Genomic DNA, 15,705 nt, shown 5'->3' with positions numbered 1-15,705 from the left:
AGACATATTTCATCCTAACATGGTCAAAGGTTTCTAAGCACAAGCAACTCCTGCCGATCCACGAGCTGTTTGTGGGGCGGAGGGAGAAAAGGGAACACACGAAAAGGAAAGCTTGTCAGCTTGGCCAAAGAAACTTCCAACTCTCATCCAGGGCATCCCTCCTACACTTCTCCGCCTTCGCAGTGGGGCAGATGGAGAGAAAACTAAAATAGGGTAGGATGTGAAGAACAAGGCAGGGACCCTGCGCTCCCAGGGACCCACGCGGATTGAAAGCACACCCCCAAGGGTAGCAGGTTTTAGGAAGGAATCACTAACCTGGTCTGTACATACAATCTTACTGAGTGTCGCAGAGGCCCGCGTTAGCTACAGATGGGAAGAGCCTACTAGGTGCACCCGGAGAAACAAGGTAGCACCCAAGCTCCGTGCTCCGCAGATCCCGTGGCCCAGGTTCCGGCTTCTGCAAACCTCAGCTTTCCAAGCCGCAGCACCCTCCCAGTCGCCGTCCCTTAGATCCACGCACCAGCTGGGGTCTCCATCCGGATACCCCGAGTTTCACCTGGTGCTCGTGAGGCTGCGGCGCGCCAGGGGACCTCGACCCTGGGGGACCACAGGCGACAGCGGTGCGGATCCTTACCTGCAGTGGAACGAGCAGCACGCAGAGCGCCAGCAGCGGCGCGGGCAGCTGGCGGCGCCGCCGGGCGCGCGGGGCCATGGCGCGGTGCGGGCGGGCTGGGCGCGCGGCCTCTGTGGACCCGCGGTCGCCGCCGCCCTCCGCCCGCCTCGTCCCGCCCCGTGCGCCCGGCTCCGCCCGGCACCTGCCCCCGCGCCGCCGACCAGCTCCGCCAGGGGGTGCCCGAGCGTGGGCTGCCGTGACGCGGGACAGGGATGGTTTCGGCATTCCACGAGTGCTTCAGACCCGCGCGGGGTCCTGTCCGAGTGTCCCCAGGCGCTGAGCTCTCTGGGTGTAGCACCTGCGGGCAGGCGCTAGAAAGCCCTGCCAAGGTTGTCCTTCGCCTTCAGTGGACCCTGCCTTGTCGCCACTGTGGACCCTGCCTGCAGAAGGTGCACCCCTGTTGGGGTTTCCTTAACTGTGGCTAAAGAATCTACACAATGTAGTGTCCACGGCTCCCCCAAATCTCCTTTACCCAACCCTATACTTCCCCTCATTCTGGCCGCCTCCAACAACCGCTTCCTCTTGGCTGTTCTCCGAGTCACCGCACCTGTCTCTGCCCTTCACCCCCTCTGTCACATTCATAGCAAGCTTTCCAGGTAGGTAGAAACTTGCCACCATGCTTAACGAAGCCCTTCACCCGAACCTCTAGGCCACCTACCTCTTCTAATACAGAACTAGTTTAAAGTCAGGAATAAGCGATCCTGTCGTATTAGTTAAGGGATTCTCATTACTGGCTTCTGGGTTTGTCTTTTTCCAAATTTCAGGTCAGTGTTGGTTACACAATGGTACATGCAGCCTTGCCTCTGTGTAGTAACAGTAAGAGGAAGAGCTTTGTCTCCAGTCAACAGAAACACAGTGTTTTCAATTCCTTGAGTGCCAGAACCGTCTCTGCCAGCTTTCTGACTTCCATGTTAATGGTTTTTCCGTCTAATTCTGAGAAACTATGAAGTTTTCTAACAAGGAAGACTGGATTTGTCTATTATTTCTTTGAATTCTGTCAGTTTTTCTCATCCTTGAAACTCCCTCGAGACATAGCGATTTATGTCTTCTCGGTACATTGACCTTTTATCATCACGACATGCCCTTCTTGATCAACATAAAATTTCACATTCTGGTCTACTTTACATTTATATGTAGCCATGCCACCTTTCTTATGAATGCTATGTAAGTAGTATATCTGATTCTTTCCCATGCAAGACTGTTTAAAGTGGCAGCATACATTTTAGACTGTTTCTGCCTTCCTATGAGCATGCACATTTAGTGATCGTCACATACGGTGAAGTCTTTTTTATCTTTCTGATTTTTTTGTTTGTTGAATCTTTAGTCCACTTTTATTATTGATTTTCTTTGTGTTTCTTTAAAACAGTTTTGAAAACAGTATTTTATTTCATGCATTGCAATACAATTTTTGTGTTAAATAATACTACAGTAGAACTCTTTGATTTAAAATGATATTATTTTTAAAACAGAAAAGTGGGAAATTTTTCAGGTTACAAAACCCTTTCCTGGAAAACAGTCCTTTGGATAACTTTTAAGATTCTATTTTGTCACCCATCATTAGCCTGCTTCATACATATCCTTGTTTGTGTGTGTGTGTGTGTGTGTTCATGTGCACGTTGGAGGCCTGAGGCCAATGCTGAGTATCTTCCTTAATTACTTCTCCTTCTTAATAAAGAATCGTTCACAAAACCTAGAGACCTTACCAATTCTGCTAGACTGGCTGGCTAAGTGAGCCCCAGGGATCCTTTTATCTCCTCAAAATACTTGCTTGACTTTTAAATTCTTGGCTGTACACCCTGATTGGTTTACTACCCAGTTGCTTTTATGTTTTCTGGAAACTAAACTATGTGTGTTGCCTTAAAAAGTTAAAAATCATTTGGAGAAGCAAGTCCATGTCTAAGAATTTAACATGTTGACACACTGAAGGAATGCACAAAACGGTTTATTTCAGCATTTTGATAAAAAAATCACACAAAGGAAAAAATGTGGATTTCAGTAGAGAAAAGTTTGTTTTTCATGGTTTGTAATATTTAAAACCCCTACATGTTTGTTGAAAAGATGTTCACATAGTAAATGAGAGAAGCAACTTACTGCTCGATTTCACATTTGTAAACAAGCACTCCAGCCTCGTGGGGTTTACCTGAAGCAGTGAAGAGCCTTTCTGGGAAGTCCACAGCGGCAAGTGCTGAAGCTCACAGTGAGTACCCCCACTGCAGCCTGGAGAAGAGCTCTGCAGCTCAGACAGAGGTACAGAGAGGCTCAAGACTCGTCTACAGTCTCTAGGCAACAAACAGAAGTGAATTCTCAGTATCAGCCGAGTTGCACAGTGGGGAAAAGAGAAAGTTAGAACTTTATTTTTGATGGTTTAAAAGTGCAGATGCTCCCTGATTAATGACATGGCTACGTGAAGGCGAACCCACAAGTTGAAATAATCCAGCCCAGATGCCACAGGTCAGAACACAGGACTCTGCAGATTGCTGGCTGCTTCCCCTCTTGCTCCCAGTTGAGTGGGAGCTGTGGTTCAGCTACTGCCTAGCACCAGGGCAGGACTGTGCACTCTGAGTCAGGAGGAGGAGGAGGATCCAACATTCTCGCAGTGCTTGTGATGGATGCTATTATTCTTGGGCCGTGACAAAGCTGAAAAAGATGGAGTTTATCCGACTATTAAAAGTCAGCGACCAACTGAACTTTCACTGAGGGCAAAGTTCTTTTATAATTTTTAAAAACAATTTTTAATCTTACAGGAATATGTATATGCTTGCTAAGTTTTTTCTGTAACACATGTGTACAAGTGTTAATATAGTCCACAAGATGGGACCAGAGATAGATCCCTGGGAACTGGAGTTACAGGTGGTTGTTAGCTGCCTGGTGTGGCTGCTAAGAACTCAGCCAGGTTCCTCTGCATGACCAGTAAGTCCTCTGAACTGCTGAGCCACCTCTCCAGTCCTTGCAATTCGCATTTTTAGACACAGTCTCATAATGTAGTCCTGGCTAGCTCTGAATTCAAAATGTAAAACAGGCAGGCTTCAAAATTGCAGGGATTTGCTTGTCCCTGCCTCAGAGTACAGGGCTTAGAGATATGCACTGTCACCTCTTGAGTTCCTGTTTCCTGTTCCTACACCTAGGTACTTCAACTCAAGAAAAGAGGACAAAAGACTGACACCTGTTCCTCCCCTAACCTAACACCAGGAGTTCAAGGAACCGTACTCCATCAACAAGACTTGGGGTTTCCACATTGTTAGGGCCCAGGACCTACAGAAAGCTGAAGTCTTTAGATGTGGGGTCAGACATTGGGGTAACAAGGGGAGATTCCTGTTGCCATCTCTTTTCTTCCCACGATGGTCAAGGCCAGTCTGAACTCAGACATATCACCCAGATATAAAGAAAAAGGCACTTTTTTAAAGGAAAAATGTTTTTTAATAGAAAGTTACAAAAAAAAGGTAACCCTCAACCCTCTGTGTGCACCTTTCTTTCCCACTATTAACCCATTTCTGAGGTGCACTAGGAGGTGAGGCTCCCTCTGTTTGGGATTGATGAGCTGGGGCTTTGGTGTTCTCTCAGAGCAGGTTCTCTTGGTGTGCTCACATGTCCAGTGTGAAGACAGGAACGTGAGGAGATCGGAAAAGCACTCCCTCCCAGCCTCCTCAATGATCTCTTACACCTCCCCTCCTTCTCTCCTATTTTACTCCTAAGAAAAGGTATGTGCCACCATGCCTGGCTCCCCCCCCCCCCCACTCCTTAGACAGGGTCTTATCTGTAGTCAACAGTGGCTCTCAACACACTTCTGCCATTGACAACCAAATGCTGGGGTTGAAGATGTGACCCACCACACATGGCTGCTTTTGCATTTTTAAATGACAGTAACTTGATAGATGTTGAAACACTAAAAGAGTATAGGGGCAGCCACTAGGATGGGTAAAGTTCTCTTGAGTTGTCTAACCTGTGCTATCTTGGATGCGGAGATGGGCTTTCTGGACAGAACAGTGGTTGAGAGAGCTGGAAGAGCCTGCTTCTGCGAAAAGGAACTGACTTGTGAGAGAAGGTACTTTTCACTGTGGCACTTCAGAAATACCAAGGCTCGCTCCTGGCACATCTCCAGCGTTGCCCTCTTCTATTTTCAAATAAGATTAAGAGACTTAAAACTTCTGCTTGGAAAGCCCCAGAGGTGAGTGTGCTGGTTTTGGAAGAGGTCTGAAAAGTAGAAAGCCCACATTAACACATTACATCTTCAAAAATGGTTTTAACAATCGAATTGCTTTTAAAGAACTTATTTGGATCTCCACAAAACTGCCCCTCAAATGTTTGATACACATTAATGTAGAATACCATTTGTTAATAAGTTCCATTAAAATCATTATGAGACACTCATCTTTCTCTTTTCCTTTTTGAGGCAGGGTCTCACTGTGTAGCTCTGGCTTGATTAGAACATGCGGTGAAGACCAGGCTGGCCTCAAACTCACAGAGCTATTCCTGACTCTCCCTTCCAAGTGCTGGGACTAAAGGTGTGGCTACCATACCGGGCACATCTTTTTTTATACATAGTGCTGTTATGAGAAACATGGGCCTAATTATTTCTAGTACTTTCCTAAATACTCTGAATAATACACAAAATTATAGCAAGGGCAGTGGCTTATCACTTACAGAAACTACTTAAGTGCTATACCTGATTTAAAAGACCAAGTTAGTGGCTGGAGAGATTGCTCAGAGATTAAGAACACTTACTGATCTCTCAGAGGGCTCAGGGTCTAGTTGCCAACACCTAGGTCAGGCAGCTCATAGCTATCTGTAATTCCAGCTCCAAGGGATCCAAGCCTCTTTTCTGGCTTCCATGAGCATCTGCAATTAAAAACCCTCCTCACATCTATATACATAAGTAAAAAGTTTAACACTTAAGTTTATAAGTATACAAGTAAGTAAACTTTGGTGATGTAGATATCATGTATAATATATTTTAATCAAACTCTTATTTATATTGAAGTTGAATATTTCCAATTTAAAAAATGTAATGTGCCCCAGCCAACCAAGGATTTTCTCATGGGAATGAGGAAAATAAAACAGAGCAGCGGGTGCAGAGAACAAATCTCAGGTTTATAAGGACAGTGTGCACAGCACCTTGGAAAGCCCCCGTGTGCATTACCTCTAGCTTTTAGAACCAGAGAGGTGAGAACTCACATATCATCTTTGGATTTGTGGATGGCTTGCAGCTATTAAATTACATTTGAGCAGCTCTTAATTTAATCTCTAGGAAATGGGAACCACTCTGAATGGACTGTTGTAAATATTGGGGGCAGAAGCAGTAATTGGTTTATGAAATGTATTTTTTTTAACTTATTCACTTTACATCCCGATCACTTCCCACCTCCCAGCTACCCCTCCCACAATCCTTCTACCACACCCCCTCTCCTCTTCTGAGGCAGTGAGGGCCTCCTGGGTATCCCCCCACTCTGGCACATAAAGTCTCTACGGGGCTAGATGCATCCTCTCCCACTGAGGCCAGACAAGGCAGCCCAGCTAGAAGAACATATCCCACAGACAGGCTACAGCTTTTATGATGAGCCCAGGTTGCAGTTATTTGGGACCCACATGAAGACTAAGCTGCATATCTGCTACATATATACAGGGAGACCTGGGTTCAGTCCATGTATATTTTTTGGTTGGTAGTTCATTCTCTGAGAGCCCCAAGGGTCAAGGTTGGTTGACTCTGTTGGTCTTGCTGTGAAGTTCCTATCCTCTTAGGGGCCCTAGCAGCTTTATTTATAATAGCCAAAAACCAGAAACAACCTAGATGTCTCTCAACAAAAGAATGGATAAAGAACATGTGGTACATCTACACAATAGAATACTATTCAGCTATTAAAAACTAAGACTTTATGAACTTTGCAGGCAAATGGATGGAACTTGAGAATATCATCCTGAGGTAACCCAATCCCAAAAGGACATGCATAGTATGTACTCACTTATAAGTAGATATTAGCCATAAAACAGAGGTACCATGTTACACTCCACAGAGCCAAAGAAGCTAAACAAGATGAAAGGCCTAAGTGAGAAAGTTTGAATCTCACTTAGATGGGAGAAAATAGTTTTAGGAGGCAGATGGAAGGAAGGAACTGGGTGGAAGATGGAAGGAGATGAATGGGGGAGAGTTTCAGGATCAAGTGTGGGGAGAAACAAGAGAGATGGCCTGATAGCCTTGAGAATAAATGGAAATCTGCAGCTTCTGGGGGTGGGAGTTGGGGGGGGGCATTTCCAGGAAGTGACAGAGACCTGGGATCAGGGAGGCTCCCAAGAATCAATGAATGCTGTGACTCATAACACTGGGGCCATGGAACCTGAAAAGACCACCTCCTGTAGCCAGGCAGGAACCTCAGTGGAGGGATAGAGACACCACCCCACTCACAAAACTTTCAATCCAAAATTTATCCTGTGTATAAGAAATGTAGGGACAGGGGATGGAGCAAAGACTGAGGGAACAGTTAAGCAATAACTGACTCAACTTGAGACCCATCCCATGGGCAATTACCAATCCCTGACACTATCAGTGATAATCTGTTGTGCTGGCAGACAGGAGTCTAGCATGGCTGTCCTCAGAGAGGCTCCACCCAGCAGCTGACTCAGACTGATGCAGATATCCAGAGACAAACAGTGGCTGGAGCTTGGGGACTCTGATGTAATGTTGTTTTTTGTTTTTGTTTTGTTTTGTTTTGTTTTGTTTTGTTTTGTTTTGTTGGTTTTTTTAAACACGATAACATTAAAAGCAGCTGCAATTAGTGGATAGAGAGCTAAAGAAAAATGCATATGAGGTTAATACCTGCACTTGTAAGATTTTGCTATTTAAGCAAAATAAGCTGTTAAAACATAATCAATGTATCAGTGTTGATTTGAGAAATCAAAATGTAATAACTTCTCATTGTGATATCTCACCATATTAAGAACTCGTGTACAGTGGGGAGGGACAGATGTGGTGTTCAAAAGAAATGTGTACCCAAATTTGTGAGTAAAACTTTTCACTTTTCATACTTTTGAATATTTGTGATAAATTTAATGCTGTTCAGTAGAAGCTGGGATATAATTGGTGTGTCCTCTTCCCCCTCAATTCTGCTTGTGATTTTATACTATATTTGGAGGTGGCTGGAGACTCTTAACAGAAGGCCAAATGCATAGGACTGGTCAGAATTAGATTGGCTTCAATAAGCTTCTATTTAGACTGGTGTGTGTATGTTTGGTATATATATATGCACACACATGCCCAAATGTGCCCACTGAGGCCAGAGAAAGGTACTGGATGGCCTATCACTCTGCACCTCACTTGCTTGAGACAGGGTCTCTCATTGAACCTGCAGCTAGGATCACAGCAAGCTCCAACAATCCTCCTCCCCCTCATCCCATAGCCAGGTTACTGGTAGGTGACCACATCCTGCTCCCCTCCCCCCCCCCCCCCGCACCTCTCCCCTTGGTACTGAGGAATTGAAGACAGGTCCTCATACTTGGGCACCAAGTGCTCTTATTCATTAAGCCATCTTCTGAGCCTGATGGATAACTATTTTGTTTTTTACATTATTCCCTTTCCCTTCTGTCCTCCTCCTCCTCTTCCTCCTCTTCCTCCTCTTCCTCCTCTTCCTCCTCTTCCTCCTCTTCCTCCTCTTCCTCCTCTTCCTCCTCCTCCTCCTCCTCCTCCTCCTTCTTCTTCTTCTTCTTCTTCTTCTTCTTCTTCTTCTTCTTCTTCTTCTTCTTCTTCTCTCTCTCTCTCTCTCTCTCTCTCTCTCTCTCTCATGTCTTTGTGTGTTCCTGCACACACGACAGCATGCATGTAAGGGTCAGAGAACGACCTGCAAAGATTGGTTCTCGCCCACCTTTACCTGTGTCACTGGGAACTGAACTGAGATCATCATGCCTGCCTGGTGGCAAGTACCTTCACCCAATGAACCGTCATGTCTGCCCAAAGATGGCACTCATAACACTTTTATTGCCACCTAACATAATATCAACAGCTTAATAGGTTATCAGAAAATAAAACCTGCATGTTGCCAGCATGAAAATCATGAAGTAGACTGTTGCCAACACCACAGGCAACATGCTCTCTTTTGTTTTCATTCTGGGGCAGAGGCTTTAAGTTTCCATAGAAAGACATCAACTATCAGACTGACAATAAGTAATGTCTACAGACATCAAAACCATATCTTTTGAACTAATGGACTTTGAAGCTAATGTTTATATAGGAATAAGATAGGCAAATTGTTGGGAGCTTTATGTTCAGTTTTAATAGGTACTGCTGGTCCTCCAAACTGGTCTATGTGTCATTTCTATTAGACACATGTGAGATGCTGCACAAGCCGTTGCTATCTGGCAACACCTGGAACCACCAGACTTCTAAATTTTGGCTCTTTTTATAAGCATTCATTGTTTTATCATTTGGGGATTTATTGTAGTAATGATCTTTTTTTAATCTTGGGGTCATCTGGATATTCTCTTCTGTAAGTTATTGGTTCAAGCCTCAACATGGCCTCTTCCTTTGGTGTCTGGTCTTCGTTGTGCCTTTGTGAGACGTCTGTATATACAGTTGGATACAAATCCTTGGTTCTTTATAGGTAGCAGAATATATTGTCACATTCTGTGGATTTCCTTTTCAATCTTTCAGTAGTGTTGAGGATAACTTTTCCAGCTTATCCAATTTTCCAAAACTACTTCTTGCAATCAGTTTTTTGGGTGTGGTGGTTTGAATGGAAATGGCCCTTGTAGAAAATGGCACTATTAGAAGGTGTGGCCTTGTTGGAGGAAGTGTGTCTTTGGAGGTGGGCTTTGATATTTCAGATGCTCAAGGCATGCCAAGTGTCACCCTTTCTTTCTGCTGCCTGCCAGTGCTGATGTAGAACTCCCAGCTACTTCCCCAGCACCAGATCTGCCCACATCCTCTATGCTTCCTACCATGAAGAGAATGGATTAAGCCTCTGAACCTGTAAGCCAGCCCCAATTACATGTTTTCCTTTATAAGAGTTTCTGTGGTCATGGTGCCCCTTCACAACCATAGAACCCTAAAACAGAAATTGGTGCTAGGAGTGGGGTATTGGCTATGGTAAGCCTGACCACATTTCTACCTGGAAGAATATGGAACACTTTAGAACTTTGGACTAGAAAAGTGATTGGACACTTTAAGCAGGGCTTAATGGGCCATACTAGTAGGGATATTTAAGACAGAGGTGTAGTGCAGAGACTGATTTGAACTGTAGGGATCCAGTTTAAGAGGTCTCAGAGGAGAAGAATATTAGTATATTGCCTAGAGATTGTTCTTGTGATATTTTGGTCAAGAATGTGACTGCTTTGTGCCCTTGTCAAAAAAAAAAAAAAAACCCAAAAAACAAAAAACCAAAATCTGCCTGAGTGCAGCTAAATTGGAGAGTTTGGCATTAACAACTTTAGCAGAGAGATTTTTCAGACAGCCTAGTACTGACTGTGTTGCTTGGTTATTAGTGGCCACACTGATACAGATCTATAATGAAAAGGAACAAGTTGAGCAAGGACAAAGACAAGGTATACAGTTTGAGGAAAAAGCGGCACCAGGAAGTGTAAATAGATGTAAGAAAAAAAAGCCTGATGCTTAGTGGAATAAAGGAGATGGTGACCTCAGAGCAAGACCCCACACACCTAACCTTCCCATTTGTGAAAAAGAAGTAAAGAAAACCGAAAACAAACTAAAGAGAAGCTTAGGGCTGGGTGTGGTGGTGGTGCACACCTTTCACACTAGCACTCAGAAGGCAGAGACTAGCAGGTCTCTTAAGTTTGAATCCAGCCTGGTCTATAAAGAGTTTTCCAGGGCAGATAAGATGTAATTGGACAAGGGGGCCAGATATGAGCCCCAGCAAGTAGCAACAGTTGGCACCTTTGGCCAAGTACGTGGCTTTAGAGTCAAGGATATAAGAAAGGGGCTATGGAATCTCCCTCCATGAATAAGGGATGAGGCTAAGGCCAGGTATGTGTCAGGAGTGTCTCAGCAAAGAAGCCTAGAGATGCCATTGTGTGAAGCTGTGAAGGTGAAGCCTGGATTGCCTTAGAGACCCCAAGATGTTGGAAATGCCAGAGTCCTGGGATACTTGCCAAGGAAAGCTGCTAACAGGGAGTGGAAACAGCCCGAGAGAAAGGAGTATATTGCAGTCAAGGTAGTGAAAGGAGGTGGAGATTTCAAGAGTGCTTTGGCATCAGACATGGAGAGGCAGAGTTTGGCGTTTGCCCAGCTGGGTTTTGGCCTTGCTTGATCCAGTGTTTCCTCACTATGCCCCCTTTCCTCTTTTTTGGAATGGCAATGTATATCCTGTGCCATTAGATGGTGGAAATATGTGACCTGCATTTTTATTTGGATTATACAGGGACTTGCAGTTGAGAGATTACATGAGTCTTAGACAAGACTTTGAACTTTGGACTTTTAAACAGTGCTGCTATTGTGATAAACTATGGTGACTTTTGAAATTGGACTAAATGCATTATGCAGTATGATTTGGCTCTAAGTCTGTGGGGATCAATGAATGTTATATAGTGGTTTGAAAGAAAATGGCTCCTATAGGTCTGTAGGGAGTGGTACTTTTAGGAGTTGTGCCCTTGTTGGATGGAGTAGATGTGGCCTTGTTGGAAGAAGTGTGTCATTACAGGTGGACTTTGAGGTTTCAGAAGCTCAAGTCAGGTCCAATGTCACTCTTTCTTCCTGCTGTCTGCCAATTCAGATGTACAACTCTTGCCTACTTTCTAGCACTGTGTCTGCCTGTGTGCCTCCATGCTTCCTGCCATGATGATGATGAACTAAACCTCTGAACTTGTAAGCCAGCCCCAATTAAACATTTTCCTTTATGAAAGCTGCTGTGCTCATCGTGTCTCTTCATGGCAGCAGAAACCCTAACTGAGGCATTGGGTTATATTAGAAAGTGTTAAACCTACTCAAGATAGACACCCTGAGAAGCTTCACTGTGTTCCTTTAAAAATCTACTTCTGTATCCCATCAAAGCTCATTTGCCCTCCACTGGGTATCACCTGATAGAGTAGCAATCAAAAGAAAAGACTTTTGGGACCACTTGGCTCTGTGAGTCAGAAGTGTCCACTTATATGTAGGTGTATCTCTGGATTCTGTTTACAACTGTGTAAGTAATCTTACCGTATGGCATCATTATTCAGTCCACTTCATTTTTTAAGGTTGTTTTCACTCTTCTTGGTCATTCGAATTTCCAAATGTATTTTGTGAGTTTTCAAAAGAACACTTGGGACTTTGTCTCAGAGTTGATTTTAATAACTGGACCATAAATAGATCAATGGAGTCTTCTAGTATACAGAAAAAAAATTCTACTAATTTATGCTCTGAACTTCTCTCAGTATTTTGGGATTTTCTATGGGGAGGTTTATCCATTTTCAGTAGATTTTTCTACATTTTAAAGTATTCTGAGTATGGTGGCACACACCTGTCCTCCCACCTATTGGTAGGCTAAGCTTGGAGGACTGTAAATTCCAGGACAGCCTTGGCTGTATAGTGAGACAAAATACAAAATAATATTGATATTATTTTGGTTTATTGGTGTTATGTAGAAATACAACTGGTTATAAATAAAAATTTAAAAAAAGAATCTGTATAAAAGAAATACAACTGGTGTTTCAGTATTGGCTTTTTAAAAAATATTGTTTATTTAAAGTATATGAGTACACTGTAGCTGTTTTCAGACACATCAGAAGAGGGCATCAGATCCCATTACAGATGGCTGTGAGCCACCATGTGGTTGCTGGGAATTGAACTCAGGACCTCTGGAAGAACAGTCAGTGCTCTTAACCACTGAGCCATCTCTCCAGCCCTCAGTATTGATTTTTTTATCTAGCAAAATTTGTTTAGACTTATCATTTTGATATTAATTCCACATATCTTTATAATGATGTTTATAAGTTTTGTTTAGGTTTTTGTTTTTTGGGACAGGGTTTCTCTGTGTAGCCTTGTCTGTTCTTGAACTCACTCCATAGAATAGTCTGGCCTCATACTCAAGAGATCTGCCTGTTTCTACCTCCTCTGCCAAGCTCTGGGACTAAAGGCGAGAGGCATGACTGCTAGGCTTTGTTCTAAGATTCCTTTTTTGTTTTTGTTTTTTTTTTTAAGATGGAGCAAATGGTCTTTATTCTCGCTCAATTCCATCTACACACCTTTGTGACATAGTCTATTACACACATTAGAATGGGAAGCTGAACTTCCTTAGCACCCAGAGGTTCTAGGTAGGTTCTTCAAAGGAGAAACAGCTTGTGAGATTTGGAAGGCAAGCATAACAGGTTGAGTGGAGGCCACACCAATGACTGTTTTGTCAGTTGGCTTGTGCAGTCAAGAGGCACTTGGCTTTCTTGTGGCAACTGGAGCTGAGGGCATGCCTATTCTCAGGCCTCACAGGCATATAGAAGCAACCTGTGAGCCAGCTTGCTGGTATGTGTCATGGTTAAAACTGCATGATCTGGTAGCTGACAAAGACTTCAATGCTACCTTATTCCCAAATTGTAGCAGAGGCCTTGTAACCCATATCTGTCAGCCCTAGTGGGAAATTCTTTTTAGTAGTGGAAGCAGCTCCCCTGCCAGGCCAGTCCTATTGGTTTGTTTGTTTGTTTGTTTGTTTTAGATCCAATATCTGGTCCATCTGCTTTAAGATTCTTTTTTTTTTTTCCTTTTTTTTTTTATATTTTTATTACATATTTTCCTCAATTACATTTCCAATACTATCCCAAAAGTCCCCCATAGCGCCCTCCACTTCCCTACCCACCCATTCCCATTCTTTTGGCCCTAGCATTCCCCTATATTGGGGCATATAAAGTTTGCAAGTCCAATGGGCCTCTCTTTCCATTGATGGCCGACTAGGCCATCTTTCGATACATATGCAGCTAGAGACAAGAGCTCCAGGGTTCTGGTTAGTACATCATGTTGTTCCAACAATAGGGTTGCAGATCCCTTTAGCTCCTTGGGTACTTTCTCTAGCTTCTCCATTGGGAGCCCTGTGATACATCCAATAGCTGACTGTGAACATCCACTCCTGTGTTTGCTAGGCCCCGGCATCCTCTCACAAGAGACAGCTATATTTGGGTCCTTTCAGCAAAATCTTGCTAGTGTATGCAATGGTGTCAGCGTTTAGAAGCTGATTATGGGACGGATCCCTGGATACAACAGTCTCTAAATGGTCCATCCTTTCATCACAGCTACGAACTTTGTCTCTGTAACTCCTTCCCTGGGTGTTTTGTTCCCAATTCTAAGAAGGTGCACAGTGTCCACACTTTGGTCTTCATTCTTCTTGAGTTTCATGCGTTTATCAAATTGTATCTTATATCTTGGGTATCCTAAGTTTTGGGCTAATATCCACTTATCAATGAATACATATTGTGTGAGTTCTTTTGTGATTGTGTTACTTCACTCAAGATGATGCCCTCCAGGTCCATCCATTTGGCTAGGAATTTCATAAATTCATTCTTTTTAATAGCTGAGTAGTACTCCATTGTGTAAATGTACCATAATTTCTGTATCCATTCCTCTGTTGAGGGACATCTGGGTTCTTTCCAGCTTCTGGCTATTATAAATAGGGCTGCTATGAACATAGTGGAGCATGTGTCCTTTTTACCGGTTGGGACATCTTCTGGATATATGCCCAGGAGAGGTATTGCTGGATCCTCCGGTAGTACTATGTCCAATTTTCTGAGGAACCGCCAGACTGATTTCCAGAGTGGTTGCACAAGCTTGCAATCCCACCAACAATGGAGGAGTGTTCCTCTTTCTCCACATCCTCGCCAGCATCTGCTGTCACCTGAATTTTTGATCTTAGCCATTCTGACTGGTGTGAGGTGGAATCTCAGGGTTGTTTTGATTTGCATTTCCCTGATGATTAAGGATGTTGAACATTTTTTCAGGTGCTTCTCTGCCATTCGGTATTCCTCAGGTGAGAATTCTTTGTTCAGTTCTGAGCCCCATTTTTTAATGGGGTTATTTGACTTTCTGGAGTCCACCTTCTTGAGTTCTTTATATATATTGGATATTAGTCCCTTATCTGATTTAGGATAGGTGAAGATCCTTTCCCAATCTGTTGGTGGTTTTTTTGTCTTATTGATGGTGTCTTTAGCCTTGCAGAAGCTTTGTAGTTTCATGAGGTCCCACTTGTCAATTCTCGATCTTACAGCACAAGCCATTACTGTTCTATTCAGGAATTTTTCCCCTGTGCCCATATCTTCAAGGCTTTTCCCCACTTTCTCCTCTATAAGTTTCAGTGTCTCTGGTTTTATGTGAAGTTCCTTGATCCACTTAGACTTGACCTTAGTACAAGGAGATAGGAATGGATCGATTCGCATTCTTCTACATGTTAACAACCAGTTGTGCCAGCACCATTTGTTGAAAATGCTGTCTTTCTTCCACTGGATGTTTTTAGCTCCCTTGTCGAAGATCAAGTGACCATAGGTGTGTGGGTTCATTTCTGGGTCTTCAATTCTATTCCATTGGTCTATTTGTCTGTCACTATACCAGTACCATGCAGTTTTTATCACAATTGCTCTGTAGTAGAGCTTTAGGTCCGGCATGGTGATTCCACCAGAGGTTCTTTTATCCTTGAGAAGAGTTTTTGCTATCCTAGGTTTTTTATTATTCCAGATGAATTTGCAGATTGCACTTTCTAATTCGTTGAAGAATTGATTTGGAATTTTGATGGGGATTGCATTGAATCTGTAGATTGCTTTTGGCAAGATAGCCATTTTTACAATGTTGATCCTGCCAATCCATGAGCATGGGAGATCTTTCCATCTTCTGAGATCTTCTATAATTTCTTTCTTCAGAGACTTGAAGTTTTTATTATACAGATCTTTCACTTCCTTAGTTAGAGTCACGCCAAGATATTTTATATTATTTGTGACTATTGAGAAGGGTGTTGTTTCCCTAATTTCTTTCTCAGCCTGTTTATTCTTTGTGTAGAGAAAGGCCATTGATTTGTTTGAGTTAATTTTATATCCAGCTACTTCACCGAAGCTGTTTATCAGGCTTAGGAGTTCTCTGGTGGAATTTT

At 43.3% G+C, this 15,705-nt stretch overlaps 1 protein-coding gene across 2 annotated transcripts in view; it reads right to left on the bottom strand.

Moving 5' to 3' along the window:
* Tnfrsf11a (TNF receptor superfamily member 11a) overlaps window positions 1-757 on the bottom strand; it is a 57,538-nt gene extending 56,781 nt beyond the window's left edge. Inside the window, exon 1 of one of the 2 annotated variants that reach the window (XM_029484257.2) lies at window positions 635-757. Coding sequence is in view for 1 of the 2 variants with exons in the window: in XM_021174134.3 (XP_021029793.1) it covers window positions 635-712 (78 nt within the window). In the remaining variant the exon portion in view is untranslated. The remainder of the gene's footprint in view (window positions 1-634) is intronic. The other variant, XM_021174134.3, reaches the window with a different exon arrangement.
* Between the last annotated feature and the right edge of the window lie 14,948 nt (window positions 758-15,705).

This window comes from Mus caroli, unplaced genomic scaffold, assembly GCF_978045245.1.
Source record: "Mus caroli unplaced genomic scaffold, Mus_caroli_1 scaffold_1, whole genome shotgun sequence".
In the NCBI taxonomy this organism is placed as follows: Eukaryota; Metazoa; Chordata; class Mammalia; order Rodentia; family Muridae; genus Mus; species Mus caroli.
Note: the sequence above shows the minus strand (reverse complement) of the source record. Positions and strands in the feature narration are given on the sequence as shown.